This window comes from Folsomia candida, unplaced genomic scaffold (assembly GCF_002217175.1).
Source record: "Folsomia candida strain VU population unplaced genomic scaffold, ASM221717v1 Fcan01_Sc001, whole genome shotgun sequence".
In the NCBI taxonomy this organism is placed as follows: domain Eukaryota; kingdom Metazoa; phylum Arthropoda; class Collembola; order Entomobryomorpha; family Isotomidae; genus Folsomia; species Folsomia candida.
The window spans coordinates 19,708,971-19,726,142 of record NW_019091193.1 but is presented as its reverse complement, the minus strand read 5'-3'; the positions used below and the strand labels follow the sequence as shown (position 1 = coordinate 19,726,142).

Here is a 17,172-nt window from a genome sequence, read left to right as displayed (position 1 = left end):
ATTTTTGTCGCTCACTAGATTACTAACAATGGGAGTGCAAACCATGTAACAAATATTTTTGTAAGCCACGCAGTTTGATAGCCAAGTTTTCATGAACATTCGGTACCTGCAATGCAATTCAGAGACTTGTGGGCGCCACAAGTTTGCGAAAACGCTTCACTGCTTATTAGTTAAAAAATTCGCCAATAGTCGGTTTTACAATACCGACCGACTGACAAATTTTTCAGGCTAATCTTACATAAAATTTGATTGTACAAATGGAAACTTACCAAGATTATTTGACTGGACGAAATTAATCTGGACCATTTTTAATAATTTTTCTCACCAAATAAAATCACAGTACTGTAATACATAAATAATGATTCGTTGAGGTGGAGCCTTCATTAACTTGAATGCTTGATTAAAACTAAGCCCTGACTTTTTATGCCACAAGCATTTGAAGATTCGAGTTAATTGTCTTAAAATGCTAAGCAGGGTATTAATTTTACGACTGTGCCAGGTCAATTCCAAGTACCAAATAAATATTAATTAATTGGTGTTAATTTTGGAACGTACTTTGCTGTGGGTGTAATATTTTTGCAATATTTATTTTTTTAATATTCATTTTTGTCAAATACAAAAGCCTTTTTTACAGCATAAAATTGTATTTTAATTTAAATGCTCATTTACCCTTGATCGTGCTTAATTTTTAATCGTTACGAATGACGTTAATTAAGTATTTTGACGTTACTACAGACCGAGTGATCTTGATGAAAATTCAAACCAGCTACTTATTGACCAGCCGTAATTTGTATAAAAGTAGCCTTCAGCGCATGTTATTAAAATTAGTATGAACGTTATATTTGTGCAAGGTCCCAAGTTGCGATAAAAGTAAATTTCTCTGTATTTCAAGAGCCGAAGTACATAAGTGACCGACATTGAAAAATATGTGGAGATGTACATTTCCATGATCTATTAGGAAAAAGGTTTTATGAAGGTTTTACCAGAAAATAAATGTACTGATAATCATATACACATATATGTTATATGTATATATTCATATACGCACACTAGTTATTTATAAAATTGGCGTAAAATCAAGTCATTAATAAAACCCTGAAATAAATAATCGCAGCATTTATTCAACCTGAAATTTATTTGCATAACAAAAAATTTTTAAATTTCAATTTAAAACGTGTCAATTCGTTAATTTTTATTTTTTTCTATATACGTACAGGAATATATGGTAAAAGATATGCATACGGATTTAAGGCATTTAATGCACACAATATATTAATTGTGGAGTTTCATGAAAGCACTATAATTACCTATATACCAAAAATTAAAGTAATTATTGCATACGATTAATAAACACGCACCCGCTGCTGGCAACATTAGGATTTGAAATTTGGCCATCTTGAATTCAATTTTTGATCTTCATCAAACGACACGCGAAAGTTCTAATTTTTAAGATAAGAGTAAAATATTTAACTCGTATATATTTTTCTTTCACAACACATTGTGCCGAGTAATGCTAACTAGTATTATGCTTATTTATGTGGTAGCAAGTATGATTTAAGAAGATGCATTTAAATAGCATTGTAATGAACAGCAATAAACTTGTTAAATTATTTAAATAATTAGCGTACTACCTCAGACGACGTTGTAAAGTCAATGGAGTATTTGCATTATAATCAATAGGAAACTGAAATTACGTAAAGTTCTGTACTCTATTGTTATTCAAATTATTAAATATTTCCCAAATACTGCTTAACCTTGTAGCGATTACTACATATTCATTCACTGTATTAGTGTTTGCATGTGAACATCGTACTTTTCATATCTTACAACTTCTAGGTCCAAACCTGTCGGTTTGAATAGAAAATTGCATGAAATAAATGGTTTTCGCTCTATTCGTTATGGTTTCTATGAATAGTAAGTGAGGACGGAAGACTGATTTCCTCTAACGAGGAGGAATGGAGGCATATCTCTTGTGAGGCATTCCAGCCACGCCATGTACAATGGGGCAGAAATTCCACTTTTTCTGAAAAAGAGAAAGAAAAGAGTGAGCGAGTCATAGACCAGGAGCGAGCGCTCAGTTCAATTCAACCTCGGACTGCTTCATGATCATTAGTCGTTTTTTGTGTAGATATTTTTTAACGTAAGTACTTATCATACAAATATTATTAATTCACTAACATTTCTTAATACGTGTGTGACACACTTTCTAATTTAATCGTGTATCTTATTATTATGTAGGTAAGCCATGAGTGATCACTCTAACGACGATGATGACGATTTCGTCAATCGTCCCTCTTTCTCAAAAGCAAATACTCCTGAAACGCCATCCACTTCCTCCAAACGGAAATTAGCCACTCCCACAAGTAGCAAAGCAAAAGCGCCAAAGAAGAAGAAGGTTGATGACGACGACGACGAGGATGATGCAAAGGAGGAAGAATTGCCAACTTTCAAGTAATTTTTCAATTAATGAATATCATGCTTAAATATTTCAACATTCATTTTGATAATTTCAACAGATATCTCAAACTGGACTCGGATGATGAGGACGATGAAGAAGAGCTGGTTTCGAAAAATGAGTGGCGAATGGTGGAGGGAGCAACGAGATATTTAAGAGGCCAACCCACCAGTCTCCCCGAACGAGGTTATGTGAATAGGAAGATTGATCTGCGTGAGGATAAGACAGACATTGTGTGGTGGCAAATTAGTAAGGCTATGAACACCAATAAGAAGATGTCGGATAAGTCTGAAGGCAAGAAAAATTACTTAGAATTTCATAGTATTATGAAGTCTACTATTTATGACATGGTATGTTCTTGTTTTTAGATGAAGGAGATAATAAAATGCGAGAGTTTTTCTGCAAATTGGCAAGAGAGGTTGATCAGGATGAGGAAATGGGGTCACAACAGTCGACCACTTCCAACCTCACTCCTCTTACCCCTCCAATTATTACAGGGAAATATCCCCCTCTTACTGCTGCAGAGAGATTGATTGCAGAGACCAAAATAAGACAAGCGGGGCCAAACGGATTGGAGATTCCGGGGTCAACGACGAGAGTAGCGTTTTCACCACCAAATCAAAACAGGGAATATGGGTTGTTCGTTCGTATCACTACAACTACAAAGAGTAGGTTTCTTTGTTCCGCGATCCCCAGTGAGTTATTTATATATATATATATATATATATATTACGAAATATGTATCAATGTCAAACATGACATGTTTGCAGATTGCGTACGAACAGCTTCCACCATTATGGAGCCGACTCCAAAGTGTAACCTCCATAAAGGAGAACAAATTGGTTACGTTTTGGCTCAGTTTACGGATGGGGCCAATAAGAAGAACGACGTCATCCTCCATGTCATTGTCTCTTTTACATACACATATGGGGATGATGAGGGAAAATCACAAAACGCAACACGGGCAATCATGGGGGAAAATCTACGCAAATCCAATTCGCCGTGGAAATCATACTCTAAAGAGCGTGAAGCAGCCAAAAAACCAGCCGCAGAATTAGTTGAGCTAGAGGATCGTCGCCTATACTTTGATGACGAAGACGAACTGATGAAAGTTTACGCAGCACGCCAGGTACAAGCAATAATAATGCTGTGAAATATGTAACCCTCACTGTTATAATGAATTGTCCCATCACTTTTAGACCACCACACTCTTTCAACTACTTTTATGGCCGGATACAACAATCAAAATAATATGTCTCAACCTAGATATTAATCTTCCAAATGGTGCGTATAAGGAGTTGGTGGAGGAGATGAATCATTTCCGTCTGGAGTTGAAGATTCACGATAAATTGTCACCATCAGCAGCAACAGCAATTAAGTTGGAGGAGGGTGCGAGGATTCCATTTCTTCTACATGCAGAAAAGGATGAAAGTATCGGGGCATTGTTGACGAGAGGAAGAAAGGAGAAGAAAGAAAAGGTCGCTGCATTATACTTTGCTTCCGATCCATACATCATTTATGCTGGACAAGCACTGAAAAGTGGGGTGCATAAATCGAATAACTCTTATGCAGACCCTATACTTTTTTACAAAACTAACAAGCCCACCACCCACCCTGATTACAAGATTGTTCCAGTAGGACTTGTTGGTGAGGAGGAGCGATACAAATGGGAATGTCATCTCCACATTTGTGCCTTAATAGCATCTCTTCTAAAACTAAAAAATTGTATAAATCCAGACGATTTTTCTGCCCAGTCTCACCCTCTCTGCATAAATAAGAAGATAAATTCAAGTTATGTAGATAAAAAGTCATGGGGAATTGTTCATGGAATTATGAAGAAGAAGTTTTTAGTTGATGTGTACTTAGGACCCAAGACGTCCGTCTAGTAGTAATGTTCATAATAAATACCAATTTGTAAACCAGTTTCAATTGAATTGTTTGTCAGGTCTTTGTCAACGAGATATTTAAGTGTAAATAAATGAATTTAATTGTTTTTACCTGGGAATTGGCAACGTCATAACGATCAAATTGGCCTGTCTCGAGTGATCCTGAAGAAGTTCCCTTAGTCTCAGGTGCCGATTGGTCTAATACAAAAGATGCATGAAATTTCCCATAAACACAGCTACATGATTATCCCAAATTCTACCTTCTCTCTCATTGCCTTCAATTCAGAGTTATCCAGTTTCATTTCTGTAATGACAATTTCACCAAAAATTAGACATTCACTTTTCTGTGTGACGCATATATATTCTGGGCTGCTTTCTTTTATTTATTCGTTTAGGTATGGTATGAAGATTTATGCGGATAAACTTTTAGGGCTGGGAAAGCATTTGAAAAAATAGCAACAAGATGACACTGATACAAATCTGTGATACCCTGACGAGTGCATGATATGGTGTATTACATGGAAATATGTATAAATCCATCTAATTTTTACAGTTACTTGCATTGGGAGGGTTTCCATTTTTCAAAAAAGCAAGCTCTTACCATCGTCCATGATATCCTCGCTATTTTTTCTGTACTCCTTCAATAGTCCATCGAAGAATTCTCGCGTAGTATCCTTAGCTTTTGTCATCACATCAGTAATCACAACCTGAGCAAAATATCGTCAACTACTCGTGTGTATTTGTAAAAGCATAAACATAATAAAACTTGTACTATACCAGGTCAGAATACTCTATACGAAATTTTGCTAGTAAACTTGCTAGCCTAAAAACAGTATTACGATGATTTTAGCTAAAGATCCGAAACTTAATAAAGAAAATAAATTAATAAATTAGAAATTTACCCAGCCTCCTCAACCTCCAAATCATTCTGTTTGTTTGCAATTGTAAATACACGCAACTTGCAACCTTGGAAAATGCTTCTGGTACTGATAATGTATGGGATCAACATGGTCAACCCCCCGTCGTCATACAACCACCAGATGTCAATTGTTCCTTTCCTCTGTTTCCTCTGGAACTGTGTGAGATTGTTCACAACCGCTTTTGGCAATGGTGTACCCCCAATTCCCCTAAAATAGCATAGTTTAATTTAAAATTTAAATTTTGCAATATTTAAGAATAAATCTGATCTATTTTTTGATCACTTTAAATCTGCTCCTATCTCCTTCATTTTCTTTTTGCTCTTCTTGCTCTCTACCACAACTTCTGGTTCTACCGAGAAGGACTCGTTGGTGTAAGTGATTTTCGGGATGCCCGTGGCTGACCTGGAGCTGTCAGAGTCCATTCCACCTGTTTAACAAGGTTTGTTTATTTATTTAGCAGATGAGCAAAGGAAAATGGGAACAATAAATCCATCATGTTCCGTGTTATGCACAATTATACAACTAATACAGATATAATTTGGTGAGTTGGGTAGCTCACTTTGCGAATCGGTTCTGGTCAAACTCAAAACGGTTTCTTCGCTGTCTTCTTCGATGATGTTGGAGTAGTCGAACCCCTCACGCAATCTGGCAATTATAAACCCAAGATGGTTGTCCAGAGCGTCGCTGTAATTGACAAAAATCACTTTCACCTCAGATTTTTGCTAAAAAGTTTAGGAATCACCCAACTTGCATGTGCTCATTCGAATATAATAGTACACCGGTTTATCCGGGCACTTACTGAATCACTCGGAAATATGCCTTGAAGTCTTCGACATCGCAAGAAAGCCAGTCTGACTTATAGCCCATGAGAACACTATTTATACACATACATTATATTTACTTATGTATATTCGTACATTGATATTCATACTGCATAAATATGTAGTACTATTTGTGCATACATATTCGGTTTTAGCTTTCCTACTCCACTGGCTTGCATCAGACAACGTGCTGTTGATCAAAATGAAAAATATATGTATCCACATAACATTGGACTTCGGTAGCAATATAATATCGAAGTCTGTTGGAATCATTTAATTCAATAGTTGCTCAATTCAACTTAATTTGTTGTCCCGGTGTGCTCGGTTCTTAGGAGGGGAGCTTTCTATGTTAATAATAACAGATCTTAATGCCTTTTGAATACGTGGTAGTGTCCGATGAGTGTACTATAACCCTGAAGTGGTTTGACTCCATGGCCACATTTGTGCCCGCCACACCCAAAAAAAGCTTTCACTCCAGCTTTCACTCACTCAAATCCACGCCAAAAATCCAATTTTACTCTTATTTCGAAATTTCTTTCACCATTATACTCCCAGATAGTTGTTTTCTTATATCCAACTTCAAACTTAACTTTTTAATGATTATTTCGCAGGAATAATTTGTGTTGTTGATTACTACAACAATGCTCATTCATAATTTTAAATTTTAAAAATACTAAGAATTTCAAAAAATTGAGTTTGATGTTGGATATAAGAAAGCAACTATCTGGGGGTATAATGGTGAAAGAAATTTCAAAATAAGAGTAAAATTGGATTTTTGGCGTGGATTTGAGTGAGTGAAAGCTGGAGTGAAAGCGTATTTTGGGCACCTGTGAGTGGGCGTGGCGGGCGCAAATGTGGCCATAGCATCAAACCACTTCAGGGTTTTAGTACACTCATGGGACACCACCACGTTTCCAAAGGGCATCAAGATCTGTTATTGTCAACCTCGGAAGCTCCCCTCCTTAGTGCCACAATATGGACTTTCCATAATTATTAAGAAGTGAAAGCTAGCCATCTCCATTTGTGCGAGAGAGGAATTTTGCGATTTTTCCTTACATATTTACTTTCACGCTGCGACAACTTTAGCAAATCAACGGATGTATGTACAACTGTATCAAAGCCATAAAAATCGAACTGAAACATAGCAAATTTTATGCGCGCAACTTAAAATTTAATAAGTGTGCTCATTCATTATCGCCACTTTCTTTGTTCTTTGGACTTACATACGTACATAGAATACCTTAATATAAATGTAGCTAATTACGCAATAAGACGGTGTTAACCGATTGTAGCGTAAATCTTACCTCCCTCTTCAAAATCCACATCATCAACTAAATTGTAAAATGCTTTCACTTTATGCTTCGTCAGCCAGGTTAGTGCCTTCTCCTGCAAGTATTCTCGAACTTTGTAGGGTTGGCGTTCCTAAAACATATACAATAATTTACACTAAATTTCATATATCCTTCTCTCTCCAAAATATTGTACAACACCAAAAAATAATCTTTTAATCCATTTATATTAGAATTTCTACATTAGTAGTGCAATTGTAACGTAATTGGACAAATTGCAAGTTGTCGACAATTATTAAGTAACGATAATTACAACTATTCATTTACTCTTCATTTGACATTAATGTAAAATCACCTGGATAATGTGTCCAGAAATAAGCATAGAAATGTTTTTGGTGATGAGGTATGAGAAGTCAATGAGGGTCGGCCTATTGGAAGGTCGACCGCTCAAGACCAAGATGTGGGGCCGATAATTCTAATGAACACAAAATAAAGTTGGATGTAATTTAAATTGACTTGTTTGTTTTTTAGCTTCGTATTTTTATACGTATTACGCATTATGCATGTACCTTCACATGGTCTAGGGTTGTGTTCAACGATTGAACTGAATTTATGGCCGATTTAAAATTTTGTGCTTGCGCAGTGGAACCCCAATTTACCTCTAAATAAAATTATTGAACAAGAGACAATCAATCAATTTCATCAAATTATTATAAACTTGATTTAATTATTTCGATATTTCCTCCCTCCTTCCGTCTCAACATACTTAACTCCATATGTACATAACTCTCAATAATTATGATGAAAACGTATGGAAATGGAACTACATATTAAGTATGTAGCAATAACGAACGATTGGCAAAGCTGTGTACATGCGATATTAAATGTGGTTTAATAAATTAAATGGAATGGAAATGTGTTGGCCTGTGTGAGGGCTGAGTTCGTATCTAAGCATTTATCAAGGAGAAAGTAAGTTTCGACATTGTCTGAAAGTGCATGTCAAGCATTTAATTTAAAGAAACCAATCCAGATAAAAGCCCAGTCTTTAATGTTCATTGATTCACTTGACTTTCGTCCTAATCAAGAAAACCGAAAGTCGAATATTCGTGATGTAGAATGCCTTCTGCAGTTATCCATATTTTATGTGAATTGTTTATAAATATCTATTTTTGTTCATACGAATTTCATTAAATGGAATAGTACATATATAGCCATAATTATTAAGGAGTGAAAGTTAGCCATTCCCCATGTGTATGTATGAGAGAGGAATTTGAGACTTTTCTTAGGATTAGTGACGTACTTACACGTTGAGACAAATTTTTAGAGTGAGAGTGTTGTTGACCAGTAAAAAAGTTGTTAGTGAATAAGCAAGATGTGGACATAGATTAAAATGCCATGCGTGCTGTCCATATGAAGAAATAAAACCAAGATTATCAATATTAATCTAATTACCTGGCTTAATGTAAACCAGTCCAAAAAAGAGACAAGCCTATGTGAGTAAAAATATATAAATATTTATGTGCTTGATACTTTCATAAATACCAATTAAATGAATTGGGATCAAAAATACATAAATGAGTATATCGTTACCAATATCCCGAAAGTGACTAGTGCGGTGATCTGTAATGATAATATTATGGGTGACTGGGTGAGTATGTCGTACGTATTTGTATGCACATATGGAATTCTTATCAATAAACTTACGTATGACATCAAAAACATAATTGCGATGCATAATACAAATCCCACAAAACTGGAGTAAACGCTGTAATACTAACAAAAGAAGGATACTTAATTATTGATGAGGCGATTGATCAGAGACAACAGATGTTGGTGCACAATGTATGGTTAGCAAGTTGAACAAGAGCTAATTAGTTTGGCAAGATCAGTAGTGTCGTCAATATCATTGACACGGATATTAACATATTTAGCAGTTATTCATACCAAACACATTGTCGTAGTACAATAAATGGCACAAAAAAGTATACCGTTGTTGTGCGTATGTATTAAACGTGACCTACCTTAAAATCTGGTCGCCAGCCCAGTGGTTTCACGAGGGATGCGTGGAAAGTGCAAAAATTGACCATAGCTATGCGAAAATTGGTTAATACAAAATAATACAAAATTACCGAATATTAAACAAATATTAAAAACTTACCGTATGCGGCCATCTTTAAAAAAGAGCATGAAATTAGTTATAGTATTTAGGAAGGGAGCTTTCTATGTTGATAATAACAGATCTTGATGCCCTTTGGATATGAAGCAGTGCCCCATGCAAACCCTGAAGTGGTTTGACTCCTTGGCCACATTTACGCCCGCCACACCCACTCAAAGGGCCCAAAAAACGCTTTCACTCCAGCTTTCACTCACTCAAATCCACGCCAAAAATCCAGTTTTACTCGGATTTTGAAATTTCTTTCACCATTATACTCCTAGATAGTTGCTTTCTTATATCCAACATCAAACTCAAGTTTTTTGAAATTTTTGGTATTTTTAAAGTTAAAAATTCTGAATGAGCATTGTTGTAGTAATCAACAACGCAAATTATGCCTGCGAAATAATCATCAAAAAAGTTGAGTTTGATGTTGGATATAAGAGAGCAACTATCTGGGAGTATAATGGTGAAAGAAATTTCAAAATCCGAATAAAATTGGATTTTTGACGTGGATTTGAGTGAGTGAAAACTGGAGTGAAAGCGTATTTTGGGCACCTTTGAGTGGGTGTAGCGGGCGCAAATGTGGTCATGGAGTCAAACCACTTCAGGGTTTTAGTACACACTCATGGGGCACTACCACATATCCAAAGGGCATTAAGATTTTCAACCTCGGAAGCTCCCTCCTTAGTCGTAGATATTTGAACATTGTTATTTTCTTACATAAAAGTTGCTTATCAAAGGAGCAATGGCATTTAGTTCCGCAATTAGAATGAATGCCAGAGCAATAACGAATGCCGCTCCGTATGCAAAAAATGGATCATTATTTCTACGAAAGCCTTTTGCAAATATCTTAATTCCTGGATAGAGCTCGTCTTTAGCTAAGGCTTGGAATATCTAAACACGGATCAAGTATTTTCAATTCTTGTAACAAGCTAATATATGAAATGCATACCTTAGGGGCTGACACCAAGCAGGCTAACGCACTACTCAAGGTTGCTGTAAATAAACAAGCACACATAATTACAATGTCCTGAAAGAATATTTATAGGAAGAACGGAAGGAATAGAACTGAGATCCGATGAAGCTTTGAAAACTTATTCACATGGCCAAAAACTTGACCCAAATCAGAAATGTGCGTCAAAGTTGGGTAAAAATTGGTACATTACACTCCCAACTTTTGTAAAACTGCAGTTCTCCACCCACTATGAAACACAACGCAGTAAAGGGTGCACAATATGTATTAATACCTACCAGCAAAACACCCTGCATAGATGACTGGACCAAAAATACTCATAAGTTCCATAATCTGTTCGAAAGATTAGTTTTTGTTAGAAATACCTCACTTTTCTACCTCTATTATTTTCACCTGAAAACTATTGTGACTTCCCCAGACACATTTTGTAACACCTCCAGTGCAATTATTTGCAAATTCCCAGTTTTCTCGTATTACGGAGGTGGCATTTAGATCGTCAAACACAGGTCCGGTTGCATCACGGATCTAACATAATGAGATTCATATCGCACATTTTGCAATACATAGTCTCACAAGGGAACTCTAAGTACTGTCACATCTCAATTTCCTTTCGGATGGTCTTAATTGATAGATAATTTAGTGTAACCAAAACCTTGTCATAGAACATTTGGTGCAAAATCACGTTTTTCCGAAATATTTGGCAATACGTGCAATTTTTCCAATGCTTTTAACATATATAATAGTCTGTGGAATATGTAATGAAATGAAGCTTATAAATTGTATATCTGTCCGCAATTTCATGCTGATCACCAATATGCAAAAAAGCATGCAAACATTGGCCAGTTTATTTCAAATTGCGAAAATCTACAAAATTTTCTAAATTTGAATTTCGTCGTTTTTTGAAATTTTACCTAAATTTAAATATTAAACTTCTTTTATGTAAGCATTGCAAAAAAAATTCAAAAAATAATTTTACTCTATTGCAACAAAATGGGCGAAAATTTCCTAAAATTGAAACTCACAATTTTTCATGAAAAAAGATATACTGACCAATGCTAGTGTATTTTACGTATTTTTCCAAATTGTTGGATATATTTATTTTTGGAAGCTGCACAAAATTTTGGAAATTTATATCGCCAGCTTTAGCATGTTCAACAAAATAACTTTTCCACATTTCGTTCAAGGTTTTAAGCTTTTTGGAAAACTGGAAAAAATTTCATCTGCGGGAGGGACCCCGCAGGGTCCCTCCACTATGGTATGTATATAGATCTATATATAGGACGTCCTATATATAGATCTATATATTGAGATCATACTTCAAAGGATCATATATGTTAAAAGCATTGGAAAAATTGCACGTTTTGGTACAGATTTTGCCAAATATTTCGGAAAAACGTGATTTTGCACCAAATGTTCTATGACAAGGTTTTGGTTACACTAAATTATCTATCAATTAAGACCATCCGAAAGGAAATTGAGATGTGACAGTACTTGTCCTTAAAGTTTCCTTGTCAGTTTCGATTGTAGTGTGAAATCTTAGGATTGGTGTGTCATACCGTGGTAGCGCCAGCCAACAGTGCGAACACCTACATATATTAAATTGATATTTTATTTATAGCGGATAACAATGTAAAAAGCTTTACTCATTGTTAATGAATGGCTTACAATATAGGACGTCGTCGTTGTTAGAATTGCCAACAAGGTTCCCTTTGAGTGAAACAATATTTTAGACGTACTGTCAAATATTTTAAAACATAATGAAATAGGAATATAAATTTCATACGATGGGTATCGCCTGACCAGGATTCTAAAAAAAATAATTCGAGTTTTATTAATCTTGTTTACTAGCAGAATATAAAACTGATTGTGAGTAAAAGTAATGCATCTCTCACCTTAAGGTCTCCAGAAATATTGGCACCAGCTACGCAATAGAAACAGTTATCAACTGAATGTATAAATTACTCGCATGCATTGCAATGACTTGTGAGACTTATGTACCTGTTATTCCGGTGGCAGCAGGAAAGAAGCTACACATAGAAATCATTAAATCAATGCATGAAGAAACGGATAAATAGATAAAACGCATACATGCATTTACATATGTACATACATAGCGAAAATAGTAAAGAACCCGTGCTTGGTCCCTTCAGTTTCACGGTAGTTCGGCACAAAATTTGTCGCAAACACGGTAGCTAAATCACAAGAGATATGAGTGAAATTTGCGGTGGATAATTGTGTTTTTACTCATAACCATACCATTAAATCCCACATATCCACGTGTGAACTCATCATCGTCCAACGGACCTTTTCAAATTCATTCGTACCCATTTATACATGCAAATGTCTATACGCACAAATGGACTTTTTCAGACAAAATAATAAATGGAATACCTATAAATGCTCCGATGAGAAAGTCAGCAATGGCCACTAGCAGGATTATTAAGAGTACGACTTGGGCCTAAAAAAGTGGGTATGGTATGATTAAAAAGAAATATGTTCAGGTGGCTACAGTACGTTTTGCATTGCAGCAATAATTCTATCAGTGTGATTATGTAGATGTGGAAATCAAAATAGTCAAAGTACCTTTGACTCCCATTCAGTTCCGATTATGATAATGGACTGCATCACAATCAGAGCAATAGTGCCAACGATACGAATGTCATTCTGGGCGTTGTCCACTATTTTCACCTGCGAGTAATCACATTTATCTGGACAATTCTTAAAACTCATGACGATTCATAATCGTGTGAAGGGTCACGCAAGCCACGCATTCATTAATAGTCGATTCATTCCATTTGATTGAGATGGATTATGACAGAGGGATTTCATTTCAGTAATATAATAATAAATCAAACCAATTAACTCAACTCGTACAGAGCGAAATATTTCGTCAAGTCATACTTAATAAAAATAATTCCTAAATCCAGAAAATTCTCGCAGCATTACAGTAAAATACTTCAAATGCGAAATTTTAACTGCTGTCTATTATTTCGTCTCCTCTTTACAACCAAGCGTGGAATGTGTACAATTCTGATCGTTCAACCGCAACTGCCGACGACTGTTGTGTAGAAACCCATGCAAGGAACAAAAGTGCTAATGATTTTTGACTTGAAAATTATTTTTTACACTTTTTCACCTCTGAATATAGTAACTGGTTTTGCAAACGCGACCTTCGTCACAAAGCAATTCTGCATGCGTCATTTTTATTCCAGGTTTACTCAGCCCATTTACTCTGGTAAAATCTGGTTCAATTCGGCTTGCAACGGAAACTAAAACTCTTCACTTTATATGTGTACGAACCTGCAGAGTTTTTAAAAGGTCGTTCAAAGATTCCGCAAAACCCACGGTGTGCATCGCCACTACATTTTAATTATACATATTATGTTGTTTAATTAAATCTGTTTCTTATGAATATAAGTACGTTTTATCAGAAATTACCTGCAGTAGCATTCGCAAAACTGAAAATGGCTATTGTGCAAAAAAATTGTTAACAATTATGATTAAAATATGATGGATCATAGATTAACGATTGTAAATTTGTAGGTATACGTGTACATAAATTTATAAATTACCTCCAACAGCACCACCAAATTCAGGGCCTGCAGAAATCAAATAAAAACAAAATGAAAGCCATGAGGGAAAATTTATTTCACATGTTTTCATGAAGATTTGTCCAGATACTGACCTAAGGATCTCGAAATCATATAATAGATACCACCTCCACTGATCTGTCCGTTGGTACTAATGGCCGACATGGATAGTGCCGTGAGCGTCGTTACCGTTGCAGAAAGACATATTATTACAATCGCCAAGCCTGAAAATGATAAATTTTCAAGAAAATTTCAAATCCTAATTATACTTTTTCACGAATTATTATATGCACCTATTCCTGCTTGCGCCACTACCCAAGAAAGTCGAAGGAAGAGCATGACCCCCCAAATATTTAGCAAACAACGCACAAGCACTCCCTCAATCCAACCAAATTTGACACTTTGGCTCACAGCTTCAGGAATTATCTCAGTTTTCTAATATTTTCGAAATATGCAATTACTATTAAGCCTCAATTATTTGCTCATATTCTTCTGGAATTTCTTTCACCTTTGTATACATGGCTTCACTACGAAGCTCCTCCAAAGTGGGTCTGCTCATGTTCCCCCCACCCAAGATATTTTTATAGTTTTCCTAGTTGTGAATTTTGGCAAAATGATTACAAATTGGTAACATGGTATCATATTCATATCGTAATCGTACAAAGTGTGGAAGGGCTTCTCTCGTGTAGTAGGCAAAGTTTTTCCCATAAACAGTTCCATCGTTTTCTGCCAAGTAATCAAAGTCCTTTGGTAGCGTGACACTCTTTTTCCTTCCACCTCCAAGCCCTTGAGCCAATGACGACCTAAGATTTTAATAGCAATTGCATAGCATGAATTAATTTTTTAGAAGTACGGAAGCCATTGAGGATTATTTACCTTCTGGGTCGCATGTGCTGATTCGGATAGCCATCACCCCCCTCGTTGTTCCCATCACTGTTGTTCGCCATCGGAACTGATCCACCCACATTTATGGTTATCGGCAGGTCCTCAGGAATTGAAGTACTAATAAAGGTGCCCACAACGGACGGGGTGTTTTGCAACTGGGAAGACTGAATTCGATTCACTCTGAATCGCGAAGGCTCGTCGCCTGCATGGGGCTCTGACATGTCGTCGCTATTATTACTCTCGTATATTGGGGATGAATTTAGATTTTCGATGTACAATGGATTGTCCACAGAGGTTATCACAGAGGATGAAATTTGCGATGTCGCAGTCGCAATAGGCCTGGGCAATGATTATATTTGTGAGCACGAGTGTCAGGGGCAAATTAAGATACAATCGGTTTAGGTTACCTGGACAGAGGATGTTGTGAACTTTCTTCGTGACCTATGCCACTATTTGCATGAACAATGGGTGACGATCTGGCGTTGGTTTGGGAGGGAGGAGGAGGTGGAGGTGTGTTGGGAAACGTGAAGCTTCCCTTGTTGAACCACGGAATTTTGAAGGATTTGTAATCCGAACAGCTCGGATTGACACTACTTCAAGTAAATCTTGTCGAAATGAGAGACTAATAAGTATTGTTATACAGAGACTTAAATGGGCTAATTGATGGTAAAAAGTTGGACCCCTATTTGAGCTTTTACTATGCTAAAATCTATTATCCGTTCCGACTCACTGATTTATAGTCTGCTTAGCGTATGCTGCCAAATAGTGTTGTGGATGATTTGTTATCACATCAACGGGGAGCAATGGATATAAAATATCACTAACCTTTGACAAATTTTTAAAAACCTATAAAAAAAGAATAATAAATACTTTATAGAGCTGTGAGGAAAGTGACAAACGAGGATGAAACATTAGAAATTTGAGATGCTGTTCAATAATTATGCCAACGGAAATGGTTTCGGCATATTTTCAGCAGGTCATTACTAACTAACTACCTACTTAACAAACTTCCAAACTGTTCTGCAAGTGACACGACGAGAGTGACAATAAGTGACGGAAGGATTAAGTGGAAGCATTAATTAGTAAAAAGTACTTTTGTTTTGTTACTGCTGAAAAATATTTTGTTGTACTAATAAAAATGAGATGCACGTGTTTCAAAATCTTGTCACGCTTTTGGAGGTGACATCAGTTAATGAATATGTGCAGTTTTAGACATTTGACTCAAATTAAAATTCCTATTGTTGATATTCTTCTCGTTGTATTTTTTTGCATTACAAGTTTTGCATGTCATTAAGGTTTACAAAATTCACTCTTAATTTGTCATTAGGAATCTCAAGGTACTATATACTTTCTTGGTATTCAGTGTAGACAGGGGTTGGCTAAAGTATGGGTTTAATGATTCGTGTGCATTCTGATAACACATTTATTACATTGAGTGTTAAGGTTTGAGTGTCAATTACCACCAAATTTATGGAGAATGAGTTATATTAGCACTATCAATCACTTGAAGTCATGCTCGTTGAATGGATGGATTCACTCGGGTGAAGATTTTAAGCTCCGATTTTGCATGTTCTTTGTCTTCTTCTGCAGTAATTTGAATAACAAAAGAATTTTTTAACCTGTGCTTCAATTGCTGATTTGAATTTAAGAGAATGAAGAAGAGCACTCGGCTATTGTTCCGACTAAATGAAGCACGTCTAATTTAGAACTAAACGGCAATGACAAATTTACCTGAGCATTTAAACAGTCCATAAAGAAGAACGAATAATAATAATAATTGGGTCCGTGTCATGCCCCCCATTTATTGAGTGGCACGGTCTAACCAACTAAGGTACACATAATACACGTACATATATCATTTGAATCTGCATGGTCGCTCTGTCTGTGGTACTAGATATGTATTCATGTTCCGTCGGTGTCTGCTGGTTTGTCAACCCATACCGTCGTGATGGGATAGTAAAGAAGGTGGCAAAATTTCAGGTAGTGTGGCATTTGCTGAAAATGATGGTTATGTGGTTATGCGGCCCATCGTTTGAACGGGAGGACATGTACATTTGACGTATTATGTATGTACGATGAGATGAATGAATTGGAGTATTGGTATTCACACGGTGACACTAATTAGGATGAGCATGCAGAGTATTTGTAGAGCATTTTGTACAACTGACTATAACAAGGAAATTAAAAACTGAGAAGTT

The 17,172-nt window shown here is 36.0% G+C and overlaps 2 protein-coding genes across 5 annotated transcripts; one reads left to right on the top strand and one right to left on the bottom strand.

Annotated features, from left to right (window-relative positions):
- Positions 1 to 1,165: 1,165 nt before the first annotated feature.
- On the bottom strand, positions 1,166 to 16,682 carry LOC110863220 (bumetanide-sensitive sodium-(potassium)-chloride cotransporter). 4 transcript variants are annotated; one of them, XM_035853425.1, is made up of 42 exons: positions 16,435 to 16,682; positions 15,705 to 15,820; positions 15,382 to 15,579; positions 14,966 to 15,313; positions 14,751 to 14,892; positions 14,598 to 14,681; positions 14,383 to 14,524; positions 14,185 to 14,313; positions 14,072 to 14,098; positions 13,938 to 13,967; positions 13,800 to 13,858; positions 13,083 to 13,187; positions 12,891 to 12,957; positions 12,756 to 12,803; positions 12,610 to 12,691; positions 12,498 to 12,526; positions 12,392 to 12,420; positions 12,283 to 12,306; positions 12,165 to 12,206; positions 12,056 to 12,085; positions 10,893 to 11,024; positions 10,778 to 10,832; positions 10,479 to 10,522; positions 10,247 to 10,420; positions 9,530 to 9,542; positions 9,393 to 9,460; positions 9,076 to 9,144; positions 8,962 to 8,991; positions 8,824 to 8,860; positions 7,941 to 8,032; positions 7,727 to 7,846; positions 7,387 to 7,504; positions 6,224 to 6,272; positions 6,061 to 6,135; positions 5,821 to 5,945; positions 5,544 to 5,688; positions 5,244 to 5,468; positions 5,119 to 5,164; positions 4,943 to 5,048; positions 4,602 to 4,645; positions 4,454 to 4,539; positions 1,166 to 2,023 (listed from the first exon to the last, which is right to left on the bottom strand). In XM_035853425.1, exons 4-42 carry the CDS (start codon positions 15,193 to 15,195, stop codon positions 1,906 to 1,908), a joined length of 3,270 nt encoding a protein of 1,089 aa, XP_035709318.1. In that variant the 5' UTR covers positions 15,196 to 15,313; positions 15,382 to 15,579; positions 15,705 to 15,820; positions 16,435 to 16,682; the 3' UTR covers positions 1,166 to 1,905. The 4 variants fall into 4 exon arrangements, with proteins under 4 accessions (XP_035709318.1, XP_035709315.1, XP_021968167.1 ...); XM_035853422.1 differs by having other exon boundaries at positions 15,705 to 16,682; XM_022112475.2 differs by having other exon boundaries at positions 15,382 to 15,820.
- Positions 2,002 to 4,384, top strand: LOC110863218. The gene is made up of 6 exons (XM_022112473.2): positions 2,002 to 2,140; positions 2,239 to 2,451; positions 2,517 to 2,749; positions 2,824 to 3,150; positions 3,226 to 3,584; positions 3,655 to 4,384. The coding sequence occupies exons 2-6, from the start codon at positions 2,246 to 2,248 to the stop codon at positions 4,339 to 4,341; spliced, it is 1,812 nt and encodes a 603-aa protein (XP_021968165.1). The 5' UTR covers positions 2,002 to 2,140; positions 2,239 to 2,245; the 3' UTR covers positions 4,342 to 4,384.
- Positions 16,683 to 17,172: the final 490 nt, after the last annotated feature.